This window comes from Stenella coeruleoalba, assembly GCF_951394435.1.
Source record: "Stenella coeruleoalba genome assembly, chromosome: 16".
Classification (NCBI taxonomy): Eukaryota; Metazoa; Chordata; class Mammalia; order Artiodactyla; family Delphinidae; genus Stenella; species Stenella coeruleoalba.
The window spans coordinates 36,519,857-36,542,826 of NC_137162.1; the positions used below are offsets into that span (position 1 = coordinate 36,519,857).

The 22,970-nt window shown below is 40.3% G+C and overlaps 1 protein-coding gene across 2 annotated transcripts in view; it reads left to right on the forward strand.

Annotated features, from left to right (window-relative positions):
• The window catches only part of PANK1 (pantothenate kinase 1), a 68,183-nt gene that overhangs the window by 42,466 nt on the left and 2,747 nt on the right, over positions 1-22,970 (forward strand). Inside the window, exons 1-5 of one of the 2 annotated variants that reach the window (XM_079900362.1) lie at positions 5,966-6,006; positions 7,735-7,988; positions 12,993-13,169; positions 13,676-13,799; positions 22,187-22,312. In XM_079900362.1, coding sequence (XP_079756488.1) covers positions 7,906-7,988; positions 12,993-13,169; positions 13,676-13,799; positions 22,187-22,312 — 510 coding nt within the window. In that variant the 5' untranslated portion in view covers positions 5,966-6,006; positions 7,735-7,905. Of the gene's footprint in view, positions 1-5,965; positions 6,007-7,734; positions 7,989-12,992; positions 13,170-13,675; positions 13,800-22,186; positions 22,313-22,970 lie in introns of those variants that run through there. The other variant, XM_079900361.1, reaches the window with a different exon arrangement.

Consider the following 22,970-nt stretch of genomic DNA (forward strand, 5'->3'; position numbering starts at 1 on the left):
GAAGGAAGGGTTGGAAGATGTGGGGATCAGTCTCGCCAGAAAGTTTATCATTAATGAATAAATTAATAAATCAATGCATTATTCATGGTACTTAATAAAGCTATAATTGCAAATTTTATTTGCATCATCAAAAGTAACATCATTTATCTCACTGATAAGTGGTTTCTACAAGAGCTGGCAATAGAGCCCTAGAGCATTATATTAAGTCAGATTGATTATATGCAGGTTTTGGCTTTTCCTCCTGTGCCCCTTTCCCTTGCCAGCAGAATCTGACACTGCCACTTACTTAAATGATCCATGGGATCTTTTTCCCACTAAAGGGACCCAATGATTGAAGAGTTTTGAAATGGAGAAAGTTGAGATCCAGGGGCATGAAAATTAAGTTCAAATTCATAAATGAAAAAGCACTGATCCTGAATTCTAGTGCTGTTTCTGCATTTAACTAGCTGGGTGACTGGGCAAGACACGTCCCTCCTGTGGGCCTCAGTTTCATCATTTTCAGAAAGTGGCAGTAAGGTGTTTAGGCGGATAAGGAAACTAAAGCTAAAGAGAGATGAAGAGGCGCTAAATACCGTCCCCTAGGTGAGAGCTGGGTGTCGGCTCAATTCTGATTCAGGAAGTGCTGACCCACCCCTAGCGCTGTGAGCTCCCCAGGTCCCTCAAGGATGTCCTCTGTGTCCATCTCCACTAGGGAGCCTGAAGTGTACCAAGGTGACCTGGGACATTTAAGCAAACTCCATCAAAGTCTCCATCCCTCCTCTTGGGTAATGCCCTGGATTCCAGAAAGTTACTCAATCTGTGTTGGCCACGAGCAAGTATGTTTCTCAAGTTTCTGAACTGAGAAAGGTCATATCTTATTACGGCCAAGATAAAGAAGCCTCTGCTCCTTCAGGAGGTTTCTGGAGCCTAATGAACACACTGGTGCAGGGAGCAAGTTTGGAGTATTTGCCTAACAGCCTGGCCATCTATAAAAGAAAGTATTATATAGCCTGCCTTCTATTTCCATGCTCAGTCTTGGCCAAAGTGAAGACAATTGAAGACAGATCTCTTCCTGTAGCCCGTCTGTCAGTAAGTGATATGCCCTGATCCTTCCAAAGTTTGTGAGGATGAATAGGTTTTATCATTCTCTTTCCTAAGCATTCATTCTCATTCAACAAGTATTTATCATACTCTATCAATGCAACAAATACTGTTATGAACAAAACAAAGCCCCTGCCTTCCTGGAGCTTATATTCTAGTGCAGGGAGATGGTCAATAATCAAAAAAGTGATTATGGAGTATATCAAATGGCAATAAGTGGGGAAAATAAATAGGTAAGGGGGATAGGAAGTGCTGGGCAGGTCTTTGTGTGATGAGGTAACTTTGGAGTAGGAACCCGAAGAAGAAATAGAGCAAACCAGGCTGGTATGGGGAAGAGTTAGGGTTAGTAAGTGCTAAGGCCCTCAGGTGTAATGTATCCAAGCTCTTCCCTTTCCAGAATGGGAAATTGAAGGTGCACACTAAGTTGTAAAGGATCAATATATACTACTATACTATGTAGTAAACAATCTGACAAATAATAAAGCAGTGTATATACATAGCTGTAAAGTCCTGTCGTTGTTATATAAAATCACTCTTTTGAGCATAATACAAGTTTGCAGACATGTATTTTAAAAACCCGAGTAACTAGGGCTATCTAAATGATGTTCAGCCGACCCTGAATAGTTAGCAATTGTTATGTCTGATGACTGTGTCCTTTTCATATATAGTAAATGTATTTAAATCCTTAGATAATGTTAATTAGTCTTCATCAATTTTAGAATGTACAAGGAAGAGTTACAAAGCCATGAGACAAGCATTAAACTAGACCCCTGTGTAGAATACTTCCAGTTGAACAAAGCTGCATTTCTTTCTTCCTTTTTCTTTCTTTTTTTCCTTCCTCCTTCTTCCTTTCCCCTCTTCCTTCCTTCCTCCCTCCCTCCCTCCCTCCCTCTCTCCTTCCTTCCTTCAACATTTTAGGATCACTGTCACAAACAAATTTCTGCCTGGCAAAAGTTTGCCTTCAAAATTAATGATTCAACAAAATGGAACACAAAAGACAAACTTAAACAACATATGCTCCAAGAGATTGGTAGGCCAGTGAAGAATCCTACAATTTGAGAGAGTGGTTCTCAAAGGGGAGGCTCCCATGTGGTTGTATATCAGGGCACTTAATCCTGTAGAGTTCATCGAACTTTGTGTTTCTCCCCACTGTCTATGTTCTGCGAGTGTTGTTTTAAATAACCTACCAGAATATTTTATGTACCAAATCTAATATTTTCATCCACAAGGACACTTCCCAACTTCAACAGGAGTCCTATTTAGAATGCAAAGTATTCTAATGATAGAAAATTTTTAGAGAAAAGTCATCCCTTTTGTCCACTTAGCTCTTCATTACAAGAGATACTTTTCCTTGTAAGTTTTGTTCAGTTCAAGACTAACATTTATTAGAAGTTAGAAGTGACTCTTTTCCTTTTTTAGACGAAAACAAATACCTACCGTCTAAACAAGCAGGATATAACAACAATCTTACTGGGTTTACATGAGATTTAGGGAACAGTAAAAGATTCTCTTATAGTTTCACTACATTTTTTTCAAGGTGTGAGGACTTAAGAATTGGCCTTCATTAAGCCAGAAATCTTCAAGGACACAACCGAAAAAAGTTAATAATGGTGGAAAAGTCATCAGGAGGGGATAATAAGGTAATTGTGGATGTGTGAAATTCTAAATCTAAGTAGACCATTCATTATTAGCTGGGTTCCTATTATTAATCCAGGAACTGATTTGTGATATTGCAGGAGCGTAAGCTTTGTAGATACCGTCATCCTACACCTCATTCTGGCTCGACCCTTTTGGCCATTCGTGTACCCCTTTTATCACTGGGTGCCAGGAGGAAGAAGCCATCTTTGAGGTTTTGTTATTTTTCTCACTCATGGAACACATTTGAAATTTCTCTCTCTCTCAGGTCTCAGTTAGCTGTCCTGTGTGAGGAGAAAAGAGCCCCGAGTGTAATTTATAATTCAGAGTCCACCATTTTATATGCAAATTGTTCTTGGTTTAGTAAGATAACCTTTTCTGCCACTTCCATTATGATTTATGGAGCCAGGGTCAGCAAAAGCACCTTGGGAAGTGTGGGGTATCACACAGATGCGTATTTTATTCATTTTGTGCAAAACGATTTGGTGACTCATTTCTCAAGCACAGGAGAGTGATGGGACTGGTTTGGGGTAGGTCCATAGAGAGTAGGTATGGGACCTCCTGGGATGGTTTTTACCAGATTTATTTACTCAGCTATTTATTTAGTTACTTTTTAAGTTTATCTTATTGAAGTCTAGTTGATTTACAATGTTGCATTAATTTCTGCTATACAGCAGAGTGATTCAGTTATACATATATATACATTCTTTTTCATATTCTTTTCCATTCTGGTTTATCACAGGGTATTGAATATAGTTCCCTGTGCTATACAGTAGGACCTTGTTGTTTAGCCATCTTATATGTAATAGTATTTATTTTGGACAGACTGAAGCACATAAGGAGAACCTCTTAGAGTTGTATCCTGAACATGTGTTTAGAATCCATACTTTTTCTAATTTCATCATACAGGGAATCACTGAATTCCTTTGAGAAATTAGAGTTTTCGGTTTGGAAATGATGTTTCCAAATGTATTTCAACTTGAGATAAGAAGACCTGAATTATTTTACTTCTTATATAAAATGCATGTATAACTCATGTTTCCAAAGCATGTTCACACAGCCATCTCACTGGATTCTTGAAAACAGCCCTGCAGGTTAGCCAAGACAGCTGCTATTGGGGAGAGTATGTGATTTTATTGAAGGCCTGTTGTCACCGTACTGGAGTGGGGCCACGCATTAATCCCAGCTCTTCAGCTCCAAAGTCTGTGTGGTCCTAGGACTAACAGCGTCAGCATCACCTGGCGATATTGTTAGACATGCAATCAGAAACTCTGGGAGTGGGACCCAGCGATCTGTGATTTAACAAGCCCCCCAGGTGATTCTGATGGCACCTAAAATTTGAGAACCCCACTGCACCCATGCTTGCTTGGGTGACTTTGGGACTAGGCAAAGCAAAGTTAGTTTATCATAGTAGTAGTTTGAAAAAAAAATTACTTTTTTTACTTTATTTCTTCCCCTACTTCCGTTATTTACAGAGTTTGAGTCTTAGGGCAAGTTTGGTTTGTTGGTGTTAAGTTTGGGGAATAGTTTAAGCTTAATGATTTAGGAATTGGCAGAACTCATACTTTCCGAAAGTGCTAAGGAGAGTCACAAGCAGTGGGGTGCTGAAATCAGCTCCTACTGGTTCACGAGAGCCCATTGTGTGCATGAGAGCGCATTGTGTCTTCCCAACGCTGTGTTTAGTGACATCGTGTTGGTAGCTTGAAGTTGGCTATGGTGGGAGTGATTATACCATGGAAATTGGTAAATGCTATAAACCAGGGCATTTGCTCCCAGAGAGCTGGTTGTTAAACATTTACCAGCACGCCTTGGTGACAAGGTTATGTTCACATTAGCTGAAGCTTCATCTGCATGTTTGCTGGATCTGATGGTTTTTTTTTTTAATTTAAAACTAGCTGCCAGCATTTAAAAATTGGAAGTTTTCACATAAAAATCTGGGTTTCCAGCTCTTGAGAAATAGAATCATTTGGCAACATTAAGCCCTTATTACCACATGGCAACAACGGGCTGCAGTGAATTTTAAATACGTGTGGATTGTCTGTGGGCCACAATCCCCATCATTCTGTTACTTTAACATTTAGTCAAGGGACTTCACTCCTTTATTGGCTCCTGCAGCATTTGCTTTTGTTACCCTGGTATAAAGAAAACTAAACCCAAAGAAAGAGCGTTTCTCCATAGCTGGGATCTGAACATCCTGTCCAAGTAATGATTTGACTCATCGCTTACACTTGGGAGCCTGTCTGTATTCCTGGATGGAAAAGACCTTTGAGGGAGGTCTCCATAGGTCTCCATGAAAGCGACTAATATTTCTGTTTCCCTGTTTGGGGATGCATGACCTCAGGCTTCAGAAATATCCATCCCTCGGTGAAATGTTATAGAAGAGATGTTCGTTTGCTGCTAGCACTTTATTTGAAAGTGATTTTGAGGGGAAAGGTGAGATCTTTCCCTTCAGAGCAAAGCTACGTGCTTTGTTTACTTGCCCCGACAGGTTTTTCTTTTTCCCGAACATAGTTTCAGGATGTCCCCTGAACAGACGGTGTCACTGTTCGTGTTTGTGATGTTGGTTCTGGGCACTGCTGTCAATATTGTTGATGGACCTCCGATTAATTTTTAAGCAGGTGAACCTATGGCCCCAAGACTGGGTGATGAAATCGCTACTTTTCAGTTAGTGGTGATCCAGGAGGGGACAGTTTTCCCTGTTCCATTTAAGAAATGTTTATTAAGCCATTACTATGGACAGGCCTTTGAGCGTGGTGCTCAGGGGCACCCACTGAACCAAAAACGAGCCAGAATGTGACCCACGCTGTGAGCGCGTTGGAAGACGTTGATAGGGCCAGGGAATCCCGGAGGATGAGGAGGTAGCGTTTACACGGCTGTGTCACTAGAGTGTTTAGGTCTCCAGATAGCCTTATACCTATAGTATTACCCCCTGAACACGTGAATCATGACATGCATCTCACCCAAAAGTTCCACTTGGTGAAAAATGAAATGTTCAAAATCACTTATGAGATAGATGAACTTTATCACCAAGTGTCATTTAGAACGATTGTTTCTGTGTATCAAGAAAACGTCTAGTGCTCGTTTCGGCAGCACATATACTAAAACTTGGAACGGTACAGAGAAGATTAGCATGGCCCCTGCGCAAGGATGACACACAAATTTGTGAAGCGTTCCATATTTTTAAAGATGTTAAAAAAAAGAAAACGTCTACCACCTTGCTGGTAACCTATTCTAACTAATTCTGCTCTGCAGGTATAGCTTCAGTGGATTTTTGTTGAATGGGACATTCAGGTGAGTGATAAAAAGTCAAAAGTTTTCTTCTAGCTATTAACTTTTATAATGAAGATGATGCTTTGGGGGCAAAATATCTAAGTATAGTAGTTGTGTAGGTGGTTTCCAGATCCCAGAAGCAGGACTCATTATGAATGAAGACAAGAGAAGAACAGTGCGTTATTAGGAGGCGTTTGCTAGTTTTATCACTTAGGGAAAATTATTTAAGCTCTATGAGCCTTAACCATAGAGTTAGAATAACAATACCTCCTCATAGGGCTTTTGTGAGAATTAAATGATCTAGTACAGGTGCTTGGCATATAGTAAATAATAAGTACCAGTTATTATTTTCTTAAAGAGATTTTTTTAAATTTAAATTAGAACTTAAAAATGATCTTCCATCATTGGTTCAGTTTCATGTTGGTGAATGTTAGATTCTTTTTTTTTTTTGGACCAGCAGTAATATCACTCTTGAGGATCGTGAATAAACTTTTGAGAATGCAAAGTACCCATCCTCTGCTAAGGCTAGCCCTCAGCCAGCTTACTCCCCTTTACTTTTTTCCCCCGTACCTAGGAGAATAGGAGTTTTTGTTTCATAGGAGCATGAAAGGACACTCTGGGACCACCTCAGCTATTAATAAAAGAGGCAATATTTTTTGAGTCCTTTGCACTTGCCAAGCCCTGTGTTAACATTTTACATACATTATTATCATGTAACCTTCACAATACTGCACTGTGGGTATTATTCCCATTTTACAGAGGAGGAAACTGAGGCTTGAGAAGTTAAGTAACTTGCCCCACATCCCTCAATTAGGTAAGAGTTGGAGTTATAGCTTTCAAAGCCAGGTCTGTCGAACTCCAAAGCCCAGGCTTGGGAAACGGAGAGTTGGGCTGTGTGGGCTCAGAGGAGATTGTCCCCAGCTCCCAGGCTCACATGCCTCCCTCAGGACTCCGTATCCTGCCAAGAAGTGTAGGAGCCTTTCTGCTTTCAGAACATTTCTCACTTGCCTCACCCTGAGGTATGCTGGGTGAGTGCTCTAACAGTCCTGTGACTGCTCTGACAAATTACCACAAACCTAGCAGCTTAAAACAACGGAAATTTACTCAGTCATAGTTCTGGAGGCCAGAGGGCCGAAATCAAGGTGTTGGCAGGACCACACTTCCTTCAGAGACTCCTGGGCAGAATCCATTCTTTGCCTCTCCCAGCATCTGGTGGCCATCGGCCTTCCTTGGCCTGTGGTGCAGTTCTCCAGGCTCTGCCTCGCGTCTTTACACGGCCTTCTCCTCTGTGTCTGTCAGATCTTTCCTGTGTCTCGTAAGGAAACTGTCAGTGGACTTAGAGCCCACCCAGATAACCCAGGATGCCCTCTGCATCTCAAGATTCTTCACTGAATCACACCTGCAAAGACCCTTTTTCCAAATAAGGCAGCATTCACAGGTTCTGAAAATTAGGACATGGACGTAACTTTCAGGGGCAACCCTTCTGCCTGCCCCACCTGCTAGTGGCTTCCTTGCCAGCTATCAGGTAGGGTCCTGTCTCTCAGCAGGCACCGTGGGTAGACACAACATCCGGTAAAGGCTGCCTTTCCAGTGGAATGACTGGTTCTCAACAAGATTTCACAGCGTGATGCTTGAAGGATGTTTCCATACTTTTCCTGTTCATGACACATGTTAAGTTCAGCTGAAAGCTTCCGGGGGCTTCCCCTGAGGTGGTAGTGGTCTCTCTCACAAGGGTTTCTTCTCTTTCAGATTGCTGACCTTCAGCTCCACAAACTGGACGAACTGGACTGTCTGATTCAGGGCCTGCTTTACGTTGACTCTGTTGGCTTCAACGGCAAGCCGGAATGTTACTATTTTGAAAATCCCACAAATCCCGAATTGTGTCAAAAAAGGCCGTACTGTCTGGATAACCCGTACCCTATGTTGCTGGTGAACATGGGCTCAGGTGTCAGCATCCTAGCAGTGTACTCCAAGGACAACTATAAAAGAGTTACAGGGACCAGGTAAACGTGGTTTCCACTAGAAGAACCTTTTTGTGCTTAAACCCAGGCCTCTTCCTTGAAGACCACTTTCTGAAAAGGTTATTTATATTTAATACATTTTTAAAAGAAAGATCTTACCCTCCTCAGCCAACCAAAAAGGGTCTATTGGATATGTTACACAGGGTGATTTATAGAAAGGTTACTAAAACACAGCCTTGGTTGGAAACTGGTGAGGTTGTGGGAAAAAGTGTTGCACATACCAGAAATGTTCCCAAAGGCAGACATATTAAGTGCCAGGTGAATGGCAGGGAGCACATGCACAGTAGAATCCAGGTGGAAGGATGCTTGGGATGGTCAAAGAGGGCTTCTTTCTGGAAGTACCTTGGTGCCTAACACAGGAAGAATTGCTTGAAATAGTCGTTCCAATCAGTGAGCCAGATTGGGTTTACAAAGAGTGTTTTTTACCCTCAGGTAAATGCTCCAGCTGCAAACTGGAATAGTCAGCACACCTCACGGGGAATTGGGGAGTGCAGTGGACGGGAAAACAGCCCTGCAACTAGAGCAGAGCAGAGTACCATGTTTCTTCATGTACACACTCCCCAAGGGCACGTGGGCTCAGCTTCCTGTTAATGGGGATTCAACACGGGAAAAAGACCCAGGGTCAGAAGTCTTTGAGAAATTGTAGTATAAACAAAATGAAACAGGTTTTCCTTACTTATAAGAAGATTTGGTATGAAGTGTTTCTTCAACTTATTGGAACACAGAGCCCAGTTTTGGAAGAACAACTTAAGGAGCTAGTGTTGTGTGCTTTGAAACATGGTATTGAAACCCTTGTTTTTGATAGATGAAGATATCACGTAACTTCTCTGGGCCTCAGTTTCCTTGTTTGTGCCATGAAGTGAGTGAGTTGTTTCTTAGTTTCTACAAGCTTTTCCAGTACTGAAATTCTGCGGTTCTACTCACCCGTTAGGAGGAGAGCACTGCTTTTCTCCTGTATTGACATGACTTGTGATGGGTTCTGCAGACATCAGTGGTTCACCACTGGGGAAGGGAAGATTGAGGCCCCCAGGGGACGTTTGGCAACGTCTGGAGACATTTTTTGGTTGTCACAACTGGAGGTGCAATGATAATGGCATCTAGTGACCAGAGGTTAGGGGCGCTGCTAAGTATCCTACAGTGCATTGGTCAGTCCCCCACAGCAAAAAAAGTATCAAGCCCCAAATGTTAACAGTTAGTGGTGTTAAGAAACCTGAACCACACATTCTGACTGATCCTGCTTGTGTCCGGAATATAGGCTTTGGTGTGTACGTTAATTGCCGCTAGTCAATACATTTTCTCAGTGAGAATACAGCACTAACCTTACTTGCTCACATGAGAATCACAACGGGCCCCGTGGCCTCATCAGGACTGTCCGAACTGTCCGAGACAAACAAAGAATTCGGCTGAGCTGGTTTTACCTTGAGAGAGTGATCTCCTGAGAAAGGTATAATTTTTAAGGAACTACAAACTGCTTCCCCAAAGGAGCCATTGAATTGGTACAGCTAGTCTCAAGGTAACAACAAGCTAAACATTTTCCAGAATGAGAGATATTTATAATTTTGTTCATTAACACTTAACAAATTCATGAATTATATCACAGGTACGCTCTCTCAAACTTGGGGGTTCTAAGGATCTGGGTTGTCTTTGAATAACAAGCCCAATTGTGACGTTTGATATCTGTCACATGTGCAATAATGCCTGTCCATTCCAGTTACTGGTAAATGCCAGTTAATGATCACTGATTTGCAACATCAACAAATCCTGTGTGGATGCCCAAGCTTCCTTACAAGCTCTCTTTAACCAGTAGTTTTGGAAAGGTGCTACAGGAGACTGAAGGTTCCTAGAGAGCCCTTTCTGGGGCTGCGACAGGTGGGGGAGGGGAATGAAATATCAAGTCTCTGGGCCCCAGATCTTGTCCAACCAGAGTTGTTCTGCCAAAGGTTTTTTTTGATCCAAGTTAGAAAACCACTGATCTAAACTAGAGGCATACCTCGGAGACACTGCAGGTTCCATTCCAGACCTTCGCAATAAGCGAGTATCGCCATAAGGCGAATCACACGAATTTTTTGGTTTCTCAGTGCATATAAATGTTGTGTTTACACTGTACTGTAGTCTATTAAGTGTGCACTAGAATTATGTTTTAAAAACATATATGCCTTTATTAAAAAATATGTTATTGCTAAAAAATGCTAACCATCATCTAAGCCTTCGGTGGGTAATAGTCCTTATCGATAGTAGCACCAAACATCACAGATCACCATAACAAATAGAATAATAATTTTAAAATTTGAAATATTGTGAGAATTACCCAAAATGTGACACAGAGACACAAAGTGAGCAAGTGTTGTTGGAAAAATGGCACCGATAGACTTGCGGATGCAGGATTGCTGCAAACCTTCAATTTGTAAAAAATGCAATATCTGCAAAGCGTAATAAAGGGCAGCACAGGAAAATGAGGTGTGCCTGTATTTTGGTCAGCAGTGAACATCCGTGTGTGGAATACACTTTGGGAATCACTGATTTAAGCAAAGGCTTCAGTTTTAATTTTGTTACTGCTACTGTGATAGCTATAACTCTAGGTTTTTTGTTATTCTCATATACCCTATTTTCCCATTCAGCATTTTTATTTTTAGGAAGCCACATCGTTACAGGATATCCGTTTTCTTTTAAGCATGTGATTTTAAATGGTTTGTTTCAGTGTTATCTGTAACTTTACTGCATCCTAGATTAGTAGCAACATTTCTGTTGACCAACTCCAATTTTATTATAGAAGTCAACTGAAAAAACAGAACTTAACAGCTAACATTGTTAGAATGTGTAATCTATTAAAAGAGGAATGAAAAGAATTTTAAAACTTCAGTGAAACGAACAGTGCAGCTCATTTCATTCTTTTGGAATCAGTTTTAAGGGCATGGATAATTAAGTAATTGGATTCTTCTACTTCCGAAAATTCCTCACTACAAGTTGGTTGGGTTTTTTAAAAAAAATGATGTTTTGGTCTCTGATTTGCTGAGAATCTTGCTGTGTGTCTGCTGAAACAAACATGTATCTGATTATGAGAGAATCACTAGACTAGAGAGTGGTCAGCAGGTTAAGGAGGTCAATAAAGTGCTCTTCTGCAACCGTGCATTCTTTCCTCCTATCTGCAGTACTCCAGCTGTGCCAATCCATGCTCGCTTTCTCCATTCAACTCCGATTCTGTCTGGAGTCACCTGTCACTTTCCAGTCATACAAAGCGCATGTCCTCTTTCACTCATACCAACACATCAGATGATGAGTTGCCTTCTTTCTAAGTCAGCCAGTGTCTTCAGGTGCCTATGTTTGGAGTTGGTTGTTGAACACCTTGATGAATCCAAATACCTGATATTCAAAGAAAGGTTATTAGTGTGGATGAAAGGTAGGAACTAGAAATGTGAGCCAAGCCTTTTAAAAGAATATAAAGAGAGAAAACAAGGCAAATTCAGATGACACGCAAACCAAAAAGCGTTCCCATTAAACCACGCTAGCTTTCTAGGATAGACTGAAACTAATGACGTCGCATGAGGTGCCCTGTTAAATGTAAATGAAGACAAACTTTCTTAGAGGGAATCCAAACTTTCTACTGTGACTGAGGTGTCAAGGCAATAATGCCCACAGAGCTCTTTTTGTCCTGTGGTACTGCACCTACAGTTTGGATACGGTGACTTGTGCCCAGCTACCTAATTTTCCACGAGGACCCATCATTTCAATCAAGTATGTATTTTTGTAAGAATCACTATTTAAGAAATATCACAGTTAGTCCTTAGATGTGATTTAAAGAACCGTGTGTCTATAATCTGGTGCCTTCTTGGTAACAGTTATTGACAGTCAGTATAATTTACCCTAAATTTTCTTTTTTCAAATTTAAGTTTTAAAAATAACCTCGATCTCAACTTGAATTTTCTCTTAAAAGCCAGTAGCCAAACACATGTGGAATTCCCAGGGCTAGCAGCTCTTGAGGCTTCAGAACAAATTGATGTGCATTTGCTCTTCTGTCTAGTAGGTAAAGAGTAAGGCCCATTCATGGCCATATCAGTGCTCTTTCCTGCCAGGAGCTCACTGGTGACAGCTTTACTCTGAATCTGCTTTACTTCCCCTCAGGTAACTTTGCTATTAATACACAATTGAGTTCACTTTCAACTATCATAATTGGTTTCTAATTTTTTTCTCAAAAGACTATTTTAGAAGAATTTCCCCCCAAACAACTGAAAGCTTTTAAAACATGGTTTGAGCATTGAAACCATTTTAAGATCTTTGTTACTATTCTTTGACTATTGGGTGGTAAGTAAAGTACTAATAACCTTTTCTAGAGTTTACTAGAAAAAAATCCAATATGAGATCCATCGGTGGTTTCCTTTTTGAAATTTTTGAGGAGCTTAAATGAAATTATTTCTGCTAGAGAAGCAAGGTCAGATGAAAGATACAGCTTGGGGGCCAGCTATTCCGCGCAGCGTCCCAGTTCAGTTTTGTCACCACAGAGTTTGTCTCTATAGATATGGACTGTGCTTCAGGTACACACAGTTTCTTTTTCTAAGTATTTGTTTAGCTACATATGTTTGTATTTTTTCTTTTTAATAGAGGTCATTTCTCTGGTTATTTGCTGCTTTCAGACCATGCAAATAAGGGAGATAGATCATGATTTGGCCCCATTTTATAGGTGGGAAGATTGCATGAAGCACTTAGGTCAGTGGCTAGTTCAAGGTCTCACAACGGAAATCAGTGAGAGTCTTTCTCTGGTTTTGTTCTTAAACTTCAGGGCGAGTTTTCCTTGATGTTTCTTTTAGTCTCTGCCCTCTTTTTTTATCCAATCTACCCTAAAGCTCTTTTTCACCCAGCACTTTGATTCAAGTGCCCCTTTGTTTTTCTTCTGTTCTTATTAACCCATATTAGTGATATTGATGTAGTTGGGGACTTGGATGGGCATCTCTTAAAGTAAAACTTAAAAAATAAACCTTATTGTTCCTTCAGTCTTGGAGGTGGAACATTCCTAGGCCTATGTTGCTTGCTGACTGGTTGTGAGACCTTTGAAGAAGCTCTGGAAATGGCAGCTAAAGGCGACAGCACCAATGTTGATAAGCTGGTGAAGGACATTTACGGAGGAGACTATGAACGATTTGGCCTTCAAGGATCTGCGGTAGCATCAAGGTAGAGACTAAGTAGCTAGGAGCAGTAGCGATTAAACACAAGGCAACCTCTCCACCCTGGCTGTTCATTTAGTTGTTGTTTTTTTTAAATGTCAACCCACCAGCCTGGTGCAAGGATCTATGGTATTGGAGCTCAGACTTGATCTCCTGCCCTTGATGAAGCACTGAGATGTTTAGCTCTTGTTGCTTGTGCTTAAAATAAGGCAGCTTTGAAAGAAGGTTCTGGAAAACTGCAACAGTTTCCCCCGTTCCATTCTTGTCCAGATATCTAGAGGCATTTAAATTTTTTTTTTTCCCCCGTTAATAGCCATGCTACTTTGTCCCTATTAAGAAAAGGGCAGCCAACCATTCATACCGTAATCCTGTCTGCTTGTAAACCATGGTAGCCAAATCAGGTCATTTGAGCTCAATCAGAGTTTTTCATAAAGCTTTCCACAGTACTTTGGTGGAAGCATGGGGCCTGCCTAAGGATGATTTTGAACACTCTCGCTACTATTTCCAACATAGCTTTGGCAACATGATGAGTAAGGAAAAGCGAGATTCCATCAGCAAGGAAGACCTCGCCCGAGCCACCCTGGTCACCATCACCAACAACATTGGCTCCATTGCTCGGATGTGTGCATTGAATGAGGTAAGGCCTTAACCTAGGGAAAGCCATGTGTCATTCATAAACATCGTTTGGCAGTGCAATAACTGTTGACCCTCACAAAACCACAGATCCTTAGGAAACCTGCCCTTCCTCGTAGTCACACCTGGTAGGACATGAGGGGCGTGTGTTGCGGGGAGGGACAGGAGTATGTTTTAGTTTTAAGTAGGCACTAGATGATGACAAACAAAACCATCTAACTGTGGAAACATGGTAAAAATGACAATCTATACCATAACCTCTCCAACCTCATGGACACACACCTAATGAAGGCTGGCGAAAATCTCTCTGCATCCTTGCAAATAATTGCAGGTAAAACATTCCACTTGCAATATTCGATATTCTCTCTGCTTTCAGCTTCTTTACAGTGTTGCCTTGTGGCATGGAGTTCAAGCAGCATTGTACAGGGCTATCAAAGCACAGAGAGCTTGCTACAGCTGGGGCCAGCCAGAGCCCCAGGCACAAGAAAGGGTGGACCTGATGACAGACCAAGCTTTGGTACCATGTGTTAAAACACCGCAAAATTCCTTTGCAAAGAATGGAACCCTTTTCTGAAATACAAGATGTGTAAAGTAGGTGTGTAATACAGCTGAGTTGTATTAGGAAGACAAGAAAGAGGGGGCATGGAATAGGTAATAGTAGAAGAAGCACTAAAGAATCTAGTAGCATCAGTAGTAGACTTTTTTTTAATATAAATTTTAAGAGAAAGATGATATACCTACAGAAGAGGGCTCAAATCACAAGTGTACAGCCTGACGAATTTTCACACACACACACACACACACACACACACACACACACACACACCCCTAATACCCACCACACAGATCAAGAATTAGAACATTACAGGTACTACAGAAACCCTTTCCAACCCCCTTCTAGTTGAATAGTGGACTGTTAAACAGGGTATGAGGCAGTCTTTATAATAGGTGGATGGCAGCCCTTCCTTTGAACTCGGGGGTTACAAGAGAGACATCCTCCTTTCACAATATTTTTTTTTTCACATCTTTATTGGAGTATAAATGCTTTACAATGTTGTGTTCGTTTCTGCTATACAACAAAGTGAATCAGCTATATGTATACATATATCCCCACATCCCCTTCCTCTTGAGCCTCCCTCCCACCCTCCCTATCCCATCCTTCAAGGTCATCACAAAGCATCAAGTTGATCTCGTGCTATGCAGAAGCTTCCCACTAGCCATCCATTTTACATTTGGTAGGGTAAATATGTCAATGCTACTCTCTTACTTCGTCCCAGCTTCCCCTTCCCACCCTGTGCCCTCAAGTCTGTCCTCTACGTCTGCATCTGCATCTTTATTCCTGCCCTGCCACTAGGTTCATCAGTACCACTTTTTTAAATTCCATATATATGCGTTAGCATACAGTATTTGTTTTTCTCTTTCTGACTTACTTCACTCTATATGACAGACCCTAGGTCCATCCACCTCACTACAAGTAACTCACTTTCGTTTCTTTTCATGGCTGAGTAATATTCTATTGTATATATGTGCCACATCTTCTTTATCCATTCATCTGTCGATGGACACTTAGGTTACTTCCATGTCCTAACTATTGTAAATAGTGCTGCAGTGAACATTGTGGTACATGACTCTTTGAATTATGGTTTTCTCAGGGAATATGCCCAGTAGTGGGATTCCTGGGTCATATGGTAGTTCTATTTTTAGTTTTTTAAGGAACCTCCATACTGTTCTCCATAGTGGCTGTATCAATTTACATTCCCACCAACACTGCAGGAGGATTCCCTTTTCTCCACACCCTCTCCAGCATTTATTGTTTGTAGAATTTTTTTTTTTTTTTTTTTTTTTTTTGCATTACGTGGGCCTCTCACTGCTGTGGCCTCTCCCGCTGTGGAGCACAGGCTCCGGACGCGCAGGCCCAGTGGCCATGGCTCACGGGCCCAGCCGCTCCGCGGCATGTGGGATCCTCCCAGACCGGGGCACGAACCCGCATCCCCTGCATCGGCAGGCGGACCCTCAACCACTGCGCCACCAGGGAAGCCCTGTTTGTAGAATTTTTGATGATGGCCATTTTGACCGGTGTGAGGTGATACCTCATTGTGGTTTTGATTTGCATTTCTCTAATGATTACTGATGTTGAGCATCATTTCATGTATTTGTTGGCCATCCGTATGTCTTCTTTGGAGAAATGTCTATTTAGGGCTTCCACCCATTTTTGGATTAGGTTGTTTGTTTTTTTGATATTGAGCTGCATGAGCTGCTTGTATATTTTGGAGATAAATCCTTTGTCAATTGCTTCGTTTGCAAATATTTTCTCCCATTCTGAGGGTTGTCTTTTCATCTTGTTTATGGTTTCCTTTGCTGCGCAAAAGCTTTTACGTTTCATTAGGTCCCATTTGTTTATTTTTGTTTTTATTTCTATTACCCTAGGAGGAGGGTCAAATAAGATCTTGCTGTTATTTATGTCATAGAGTGTTCTTCCTATGTTTTCCTCTAAGAGTTTGATAGTGTCTGGCCTTACATTTAGGTCTTTAATCCATTTTTAGTTTATTTTTGTGTATGGTGTTAGGGATCATTCTAATTTCATTCTTTTACATGTAGCTGTCCAGTTTTCCCAGCACCACTTACTGAAGAGGCTGTCTCCATTGTCTATTCTTGCCTCCTTTGTCAAAGATAAGGGGACCGTATGTGTGGAGGTTTTCTCTGGGCTTTCTATCGTGTTCCATTGATCTATATTTCTGTTTTTGTGCCAGTACTATATTGTCTTAATTACTGTAGCTTTGTAGTATAGTCTGAAGTCAGGGAGCCTGATTCCTCCAGCTCCGTTTTTCTTTCTCAAGATGGCTTTGGCTATTCACGGTCTTTTGTGTTGCCATACAAATTGTAAAATTTCTTGTTCTAGTTCTGTGAAAAATGCCATTGGTAATTTGACAAGGATTGCATTGAACCTGTAGCTTGCTTTTGGTAGTATAGTCATTTTCACAATATTGATTCTGCCAATCCAGGAGCATGGTATATCTCTCCATCTGTTTATGTTATCTTTGATTTCTTTCATCAGTGTTTTATATTTTCTGAGTACAGGTCTTTTGCCTCCTTAGGTAGGTTTTTTCCTAGGTATTTTATTCTTTTTGTTGCAGTGGTAAATGGGATTTTTTCCTTAATTTCTCTTTCTGATCTTTCATTGTTAGTGTATAAGAATGCAAGAGATTTCTGTGCATTAATTTTGTATCCTGCTACTTTACCAAATTCATTGATTAGCTGTAATAGTTTTCTGATAGCATCTTTAGGACTCTCTATGTATAGTATCATGTCATCTGCAAACAGTGACAGTTTTCCTTCTTCTTTTCCAATTTGGATTCCTTTAATTTCTTTTTCTTCTCTGACTGCTGTGGCTAGGACTTCCAATACTATGTTGAATAATAGTGGTGAGAGTGGACAACCTTGTCTTGTTCCTGATCTTAGAGGAAATGATTTCAGTTTCTCACCATTGAGAGTGATGTTGCTGTGGGTTTGTCATATATGGCTTTTATTATGTTGAGGTAGGTTCCCTCTGTGCCCACTTTATGGAGAGCTTTTATCATAAATGGTGTTGAATTTTGTCAAAAGCTTTTTCTGCATCTATTGAGAGGATCATATGGTTTTTATTCTTCAATTTGTTAATATGGTGTAGCACATTGATTGATTTGTGTATATTGAAGAATCCTTGCATCCCTGGGATAAACCCCACTTGATCATGGTGTATGATCCTTTTACTGTGTTGTTGGATTCTGTTTGCTATTATTTTGTTGAGGATTTTTGTGTCTATGTCCATCAGTGATGTTGGTCTATAATTTTCTTTTTTGGTGATATCTTTCTCTGGTTTGGGTATCAGGGTGATTGTGGCCTCATAGAATGAGTTTGGGAGTATTCCTCACTCCACAATTTTTTGGAAGAGTTTGAGAAGGATGGATATTAACGCTTCTCTAAATGTTTGATAGAATTCGCCTGTGAAGCTATCTGGTCCTGGACTTTTGTTCATTGGAAGATTTTTAATTACAGTTTCAATTTCATTATCTGTGATTGGTCTGTTTATATTTTCCAGTTCTTCCTGGTTCAATCTTGGAAAGCTGTACTTGTCCAAGAATTTGTCCATTTCTTCCAGGTTGTCCATTTTATTGGCATATAGTTGCTGGTAGTAGTCTCTTATGATCTTTTGTATTTCTGTGGTGTCAGTTGTAATCTCTCCTTTTTCATTTCTAATTTTATTGATTTGAGTCCTCTCCCTTTTTTTCTTGATGAGTCCCTGGCTAAAGGGTTATCAACTTTTTTTATCTTCTCAAAAAACCAACTTTTAGTTTTATCGATGTTTGCTATTATTTTCTTCATTTCTATTTCATTTATCTCTGCTCTGATTTTGTGATTTCTTTCCTTCTACTAACTTTGGGTTTTCTTTGTTCTTCTTTTCCTAGTTGCTTTAGGTGTAAGGTTAGATTGTTTATTTGAGATTTTTCTTGTTTCTTGAGGTGAGCTTGAATTGCTATGAACCTCTCTCTTAGAACTGCTTTTGCTGCGTTCCATAGGTTTTGGATCGTTTTGTTTTCATTGTCATTTGTTTCTAGGTATTTTTTTTATTTCTTCTTTGATTTCTTCAGTGATTTCTTGGTTATTTAGCAGTGCACTGTTTAGCCTCCATGTACTTGTGTTTTTTACTGTTTTTTCCTGTAATTGATTTCTAATCTTATAGCGTTGTAGTCAGAAAAGATGCTTGATACAATTTCAATTTTATTAAATTTTCCAAGCCTTGATTTGTGACCCAAGATGTGATCTATTCTAGAGAACGTACCATGTGCACTTGAGAAGAAAGTGTATTCTTCCACTTTCAGTTGGAATGTCCTAAAAATATCTATTAAGTCTATCTGGTCTATTGTGTCACTTAAAGCTTTTGTTTCCTTATTTATTTTCTGTCTGGATGATGTGTCTGTTGGTGTAAGTGGGGTGTTAAAATCCCCCAGTATTATTGTGTTACTGTCGATTGCCTTATGTATTGAGGTGCTCCTATGTTGGGTGCATAAATATTTACAGTTGTTATATCTTCTTCTTGGATTGATCCCTTGATCATTATGTAGTGTCCTTCCTTATCTCTTGTAACAGTCTTTATTTTAAAATCTATTTTATCTGATATGAGTATTGCTACTGCAGCCTTCTTGTGATTTCCATTTGCATGGAATATCTTTTTCCATCCCCTCACTTTCAGTCTGTATGTGTCCCTAGGTCTGAAGTGGGTTTCTTGTAGACAGCATATATAAGGGTCTTGTTTTTGTATCCATTCAGCCAGTCTGTGTCTTTTGGTTGGGGCATTTAATCCATTTACATTTGAGGTGATTGTCGATATGTATGTTCCTATTACCATTTTCTTAATTGATTTGGGTTTGTTTTTATGAGTCTTTTTGTTCTCCTGTGTTTCCCACTTAGAGAAGTTCCTTCAACATTTGTTTTAAAGCTAGTTTGGTGGTGCTGAATTTTCGTAGCTTTTGGTCGTCTGTAAAGCTTTTGGTTTCTCTGTCGAATCTGAATGAGATCCTTGTTGGGTAGAGTAAGGTTGTAGGTTTTTTCTTGGTTGTAGGTTTTTCCCTTTCATCACTTTAAATATGTCCTGCCACTCCCTTCTGGCTTGCAGAGTTTCTGCTGAAAGATCAGCTGTTAACCTTATGGTGATTCCCCTTGTATGTTATTTGTTGCTTTTTCCTTGCTGCTTTTAATAATTTTTCTTTGTATTTAATTTTTGATAGTTTGATTAATATGTGTCTCAACATGTTTCTCTTTGGGTTTATCCTGTATGGGACTCTCTGCACTTCCTGGACTTGATTGACTATTTCCTTTCCCATGTTAGGGTAGTTTTCGACTATAATGTCTTAAAATATTTTCTCAGACCCTTTCTTTTTCTCTTCTTCTTCTGGGGCCCCTATAATTCGAATGTTGGTGTGTTAAATGTTGTCCCAGAGGTCTCTGAGACTGCCCTCAATTCTTTTCGTTCTTTCTTCTGCTCCCTGGAAGTTATTCCCAACATTTTATCTTCCAGCTCACTCATCCATTCTTCTGCCTCAGTTATTCTGCTAGTGATTTCTTCTAGAGTATTTTTAATTTCAATTATTGTGCTGTTCATCATTGTTTGCTCTTTAGTTCTTCTAGATCTTTGTTAAACATTTCTTGTATTTTCTCCACTCTGTTTCCGAGATTTTGGATCATTGTTACTCTGAATTCTTTTTCGGGTAGGTTGCCTACTTCATCTTCATTTATTTGGTCTTGTAGGTTTTTACCATGCTCTTTCATCTGTAACATATTTTTGTCATTTCTTTTTTTTTTGATTGGTGTGGCTGTATTCCTGTCTTACTGGTTGTTTGGCCTGAGGTGTCCACACTGGAGTTTGCAGGTGGTTGGGTAGAGCTGGGTCTTGGTGTGAAATGAGGACCTCTGGGAGTCCTCACTCTGATTAATATTCCCTGGGGTCTGAGCTTCTCAGTTAGTCCAGCGGTTTGGACTTGGTGCTCCCACCACAGGAGCTCAGGCCCAACCTCCAGCCTGGGAACCAAGATTCCGCAAGCCACATGGTGTGGCAAAAAAAAAAAGAAAGAGAAAAAAAAGGAGCAGTTCAATAACAAAGAATAAAAAATAAAATAAAATTAGAAAGATAAAAATATATTAGGAAAAATAAAAATATAATTGAAACAAATGCAACAAGGTAAAACAAATCCACCACAGAAAAAATGAAAAAAAGAAGGAGGGGGAACAAGCCAAAAGGAGCAGAATAATAACAAAGTATAAAGAACAAAATAAAATTCCAAAAATAAAAGAACTGTTAGAAAAAATGAAAATATAAATGAATCAACTACAAGGTGAAACAGAACCCCAATCTAAAAGAGGAAAAAAGAAAAAAAATAAAAAGCCTTGGCTATGGGGGGCAGAGTTTAGGCAGGGGGTGGAACTTAGGCAGGGGCGATGCTCAAGCGTGGGGTGGGGCCTCTGCTTAGGACCTGCGCAGAAGGGGAGAGGCAGCATGTCCAAACGGGAGCCTCTGGAGTGTGGAGTTCCAGAGTTTGGAGGTAAGGCCCTGGGTGAGGGTGTGCGGCTGGGGTTTATGCCCAGCGTGTTGGAGGGGGTCTCAGAGGGGGTCTCCGAGTGCAGAGGCAGGGCAGTGGCTGGGGGTGTGGGGTGAGGCTTGGGCTCTGCAGGGTAGGAGGGAGGCTCCAGGGCAGAGGATTAGGCCTGGGAGCCCAACAGGCTCCCCAGTGCCTCAGTGGACAGGGAAAGCACTGGCCACGTTCCCTTGCCTTCCTCCATGCCTACCCCCACCCAGGGTCTCCCCTGTCCCTGCTGGACCCCTAATCGTGGGCCCACCTCCCACCCCTCTACCCAGGGAAAATTTTCACAGTGGTTAATGGGTTCATGTATTGTTAAAGCTTCAGACAGTTAGAAGGCGATGTTCCCAGACCCTGGTTGCTCTTGATAGACTGAACAGAATAATGCCAGCTCCCAAGACTCCCTTCCCTTTGATATGAGTGACCATAGCAACTGGCTCTGTGAGTGAGTGAGGAGTGAGCAGTGTCTGTGTGGCAGATAGGCTGAGCTCAGTGTGAGGGGTGTGTTCAGAATACAAATCTGTATCCGTGACAACAAAAATATAAATGTATTATTTGTTATCATATTGTAACCCACATACTGACCAAACAGGATACTTCACCATATATCCTAAAGGTAGAGACTGGGTATTGTTTCTTTTTTGTATTCCCAGTGTTTGGCACAGAGCAGCCTGACCACAGTTGTTAGATGAATAACCATGCCGTAGCCATTTAATTTATTGAGTTGGTTGGGAGTTCCCTGGTGGCCTAGTGGTTGGGGTTTGGAGCTGTCGTTGCCATGGCCCAGATTCGATCCCTGGTCGGGGAACTGAGATCCCATGAGCCACGTGGCATGGCCAAAATATTTTAAAAAAAAATTTTTTTTAATAAATAAAATTTTAAAAATAATTTATGAGTTGGTAATAATATATTGTATAGTTGGAAGTTTGGGGGATTTAAGGAATACACAGGCAAATTTAGATGAACTCCAGTTTTAATTTCATATGTGAATGTTGGGAGCTGAATTTCATATCAGATCTAAGGCAGCCTAACATAATACCTGTAAATGAGCTCAGTATTAGTCTCTGCCTCCCCCAGCCAAATTCTCCCCCTCATGTTCTTGTGGAATGCATTCTGAGGTTTGTTTAACTTCATCTTGGAAATCCTGAAATAATTCCACTTAAAAAAAAAAATTCACTCTGCAAGGTCCTGGAGTACAGTGATACACAGCACATTGGGTCTGTTGCTAAATGTTATTTTTATGTCATGGTTCCATTGTTCTTTCATTTTTTTTTTCCAGAATATTGACAGAGTTGTGTTTGTTGGGAATTTTCTCAGAATCAATATGGTCTCCATGAAGCTGCTAGCATATGCCATGGATTTTTGGTCCAAAGGACAGCTAAAAGCTCTGTTTTTGGAACATGAGGTAGGTTGAGTTCACATGGACTTAATTGTCCTACATGGAAGTTTTTGGGTTGTCTAACATATGAGCGGGTTCCTTAGTTTGCATTTATGCAAAAGATAAGGAAGAACATTATATAAAATGGAAGCTCTATTATCCAACAATCAGGACTAGTAGATGGTTAATTTAAAAAAAACAGAAAAAATGTTTAAATGATTAATCATGGAAAAATATCTTCCTACTTTTACCATTCTATTTTAATATAAAATGTATAAATGTTCATTCACTCACCAATTTCTTGATGTAGGATCAAGACCTATTTTTGAGCACGGGTTCTGCTGATCAGAGCTTTGTAATTGTCTTTTTTTTTCCATAATCCACAAGTATTATGCAACTTTTATGATATCTGGTTTGTTTCTTTAAAGTAGATCAAGAAATTAAAGATACTTATGAAGCAATTTGGTTGCAGAGTCATTCTAGATTTTCCCAATCTTTCATAGGTAGGATCCACCTAAACAGAGGGCAGTGGTTTGTGACTACCTTTTTCAATCTCTGTTTCATTTTTTTCCATTTTTATGGAGATATAATTGACATATAGCATTGTATAAGTTTAAGGTACACAACAATGATTTGATATATGTATATACTGTAAAATGGTTATCAGTGTAAGTTTAGTTATCGT